Source organism: Propithecus coquereli, unplaced genomic scaffold (assembly GCF_000956105.1).
Source record: "Propithecus coquereli isolate 6110/MARCELLA unplaced genomic scaffold, Pcoq_1.0 Scaffold236, whole genome shotgun sequence".
Classification (NCBI taxonomy): Eukaryota; Metazoa; Chordata; class Mammalia; order Primates; family Indriidae; genus Propithecus; species Propithecus coquereli.
In genome coordinates this window covers 2,741,074-2,744,425 of record NW_012147908.1, presented here as the reverse complement: position 1 = coordinate 2,744,425, position 3,352 = coordinate 2,741,074, and the positions used below count along the sequence as shown (strand labels likewise).

At 35.8% G+C, this 3,352-nt stretch overlaps 1 protein-coding gene across 1 annotated transcript in view; it reads left to right on the top strand.

Annotated features, from left to right (window-relative positions):
- The window catches only part of RNF14 (ring finger protein 14), an 11,902-nt gene extending 11,034 nt beyond the window's left edge, over positions 1-868 (top strand). The window contains exon 7 of the mRNA XM_012645823.1: positions 548-868. Within this exon, the coding sequence (XP_012501277.1) occupies positions 548-605 (58 nt within the window). The 3' untranslated portion in view covers positions 606-868. The remainder of the gene's footprint in view (positions 1-547) is intronic.
- Positions 869-3,352: the final 2,484 nt, after the last annotated feature.

Below are 3,352 nucleotides of genomic sequence, written 5' to 3'. Positions count from 1 at the left end.
ATCTGTTGGGTGATTCCTTGGCATAATGTGAATATCCTATTGTCCAACAGCTCTCTGCTTTCAGCATCAGTTGATGATCTTTGTCAACAGGTGTGTGTAGAGGACCTACACTGGTGTTAAGAAACTATAAGAGAAATTGAAGGAATAGCTCTGCCCATGAACTATATTGGACATCTAGTGTCTTGACAGAGTTCAGCTGCTTCTAGATTGCTTCACTTTCCCAGTGTTGGTTTATTCCACATATTGTATACATTGAGTATCTGTTTTGTCTTACCCATCCCCTCTTATTGTTTATTCTTGGCCTTAGAGGGTTTGTCTAACCCTAACCCTAACCCTAAAAAAAGGGCTGTTCTCACAAACTGTAAAGCAGCTTGTTCAGAGGGACTCAGAGTGCAGCCCTCCTTAGTGGAATGATTAAAGGAGAATAAAAGATATACAAAGATGTTATCAGAAGAGTGCAGAAAATACATTTGAAAGAAGGAAAGGCAAATTATATTCAGTTTTGTCAAAGCACATAAAACTGTACCTTATTTTATGTTTCCCCCAGGTTGTTTCATGCTGTGGATGTTAATGGAGATATTTGGGAAGATGAGGTTGAAGACTAGTTAACTCCTGCTCAAGATATGGAAGTGGAATGGTTTGCCCTAATCTTTTGTCACGAACACAGAGTAACCCTGAAGAATATTTAGGGTACCATTCATTCTTCCTGTGTAGACGCTATGGAAGAACCAGGTTTATATTTTCATGTGGTACTACTGATTAAGGCACATTCTTACATATTTAAGTGTAACATAAATTGAGAAAAATTATAAGCCAAAGGTTCAGAAAACGAAAGCTACAGAATATTAAATATTATAATGTGCCCAAAGCTCTGAATAGTTAAAAATTAAATATTTATTTTCTTCCCCAACCTTTAAGGAGAAGAAGGTCAAGAGTTAAACTGACAAATCCTTTTTGTCTCCGAGAATCAGCCCTCTGATTTGATCTCTGAGAAGCATCCCTCTAAGACATTCTGTGGGTGCCCCTTCAGCACTATTCCGTACAGCAGGGTTGGTGAGAAGCCTTATTACTGACAGCCTGATCTCATTTACTCCATGTTACTCACGTTCCTTCCAACCTAAATTTCTGCTAAGTTAGTTCTCTTTGGAGGGAGCCCTTTATTCTATGACTGACTGGATGGCCCGGTGTCATTTTAGTCTGCTTTTCAGAATAGAAATTTATAATAATTTAAAAAGTATTTTTTAAAACCACAAACACTATTGGTCACTTGATATTTATTAGTGGTATATACAGTCCACTGGTTTTAGGCCAAATGTAGAATTTAGTCATACTGGCTCAGAAGAGTCAGCTCTATTCACCTTTCCTGGGCAGTAGAGCCTAGATTCAAAACGACTTGTCTTTGCGACCTTTCGTTCCATATTCTCTCCCTTTACCTTCTGTTAGGAAGAACAATTTTAATATTCCAGCAACACATGTTTTTATTTCACCTGTTGGAATAGGAGAAAGCCTAATATATTCCCAAGCTGACTGTTCTTTAATTATCTGCGTTTTGAATCTGTCTCCACCACTGTAGTTCAGTCCTAAATTTTTGAATTCTTTTTAAAGGTCTTCACTAATGAGCTATGGGAATTTGGCTTCCTACCCTTTTTTGCAAGAGCAGTGTTTTGGGTGATAATTTTGGATTGATAACCTACCTAGATTCCTATTTCTGGGTTTTGTTGGCTTTTTGAAAAATTGTCTTTCCTTAAGGTTTGGTGAGCAGCTTGGTAGCAAAGTAAGATTTTTTGGAAAAGACAGAAGAATTGAACTGTAGCTTATAAACATGTTCTTTTTTTCTACTTTGTCATTGAAAATTGAGGAATCACTTTTAACTTTTAGGTATGTGTGTCCAAAGAATCAGCAAGAATGATGTTTCTGGAATTTCAATAAGGATGTTTAATCTTAAAAATAAAAATAATTTAAAAAATCATCTTATAATTAGAACAGAGTTGCTGCTGTTTTTTCTGTCGCCAGTGCAACTGGTCACATTTTAAAACTCTGGCATATGACATATTCTTAAAGTGAGAAGAAAGAGTCATGGGATAGCACCTCTTTTACCTGGGCTTGTGACTTAGCTTAGGTTTTAGGGCCCATGTTTTGTTTAAACAAAATAGTTTCATGGACTTCCATTCAAACCATTTTATATAAAAACTAAAAGTTATGCCAAAGTTAATAGGGGGCGAAAAGCCTGAAGTTAAAATAATTTGAAGATAAGAAATGGAAATTAAAATGATTAGTTAAACAATATATATCTGAGATTTCTTTGATTGGATAGGAGTTCAATTCAGAGTTTTTCAGTAGTAGCCACTCAGAAGCTCTTTAGTTCATGAGCTGGTTGATATTTGCTGGAGATCATTATATTTTAAATTATTGTACTTATGTTGACGATGTCATGGAAATAAGAAAGTCACCTTTATAATACAGTTTTATGAAAGAAATGGTAGGGTTTTCGATTTATGATTTTCAAAAACACAGGTGTTTAGTCTCAGAGACTTATTTTTTCACCTGTGGGTATGTTTCTTCCTTAGGTACAATGTCTTCATCCCCCAATTATAACAAAGACAGTAGAACTCGTAAAGTCTTATTTTTGAGGTGTGAGTTATGAGCTAATTTTAAGATGGTATTGTTTTGGTAGAGTACTTTTGTCTCTGAGTAAAATGAAAGATTTGGGTAACTCCCTGGAGGCCCTGTGAGACATGGGCTTGCGGAAAGTTGCTGTGTCAAAAAAGTGTATGATAAAGAGTTTTGCACCTAGCTTATTCCATGAAAGCCTTTTTTACAAGCGGACTCAGATCTACCATAAATTGACATGAACTGCACGGGCCTTTCTGGTGGGAATTTTAAGAGGCCATGTCTCTTTATTTTTATATAAAAGACTTGTGTCTAGAGCTGATACATGTAAACTACCAAATAACTTTTCTTTGAAGTTGAAGTAGAGGCTCTGTGACATTTTAAGCTTGTGATTGAACTAACTTATGGGCCTTCCCTTGTCAACAATTCAGGTGCATCTTGTTCCATCTATTTTTTTTTTTTTTAAGAAATTTTTATTTTAGAGTAGTTTTTGATTTACAGAAAAATAGATTACGGAGTTCCCATATACCCCACACCTAGTTTCCCGGATTATTAACATCTTACATTAGTGTAGTACATTTGTCATATTAATGAACCAATATTGATACGTTAGGATTAAGAAGAGTCCGTACTTCATGCAGATCTCCTTTGTTTTTACCTAATGTCCTTTTTCTGTCCCAGGATCCCATCCAGAATGCCACATTGTTATATTCGGTCATCAGGTCTCCTTAGACTCCTCTTG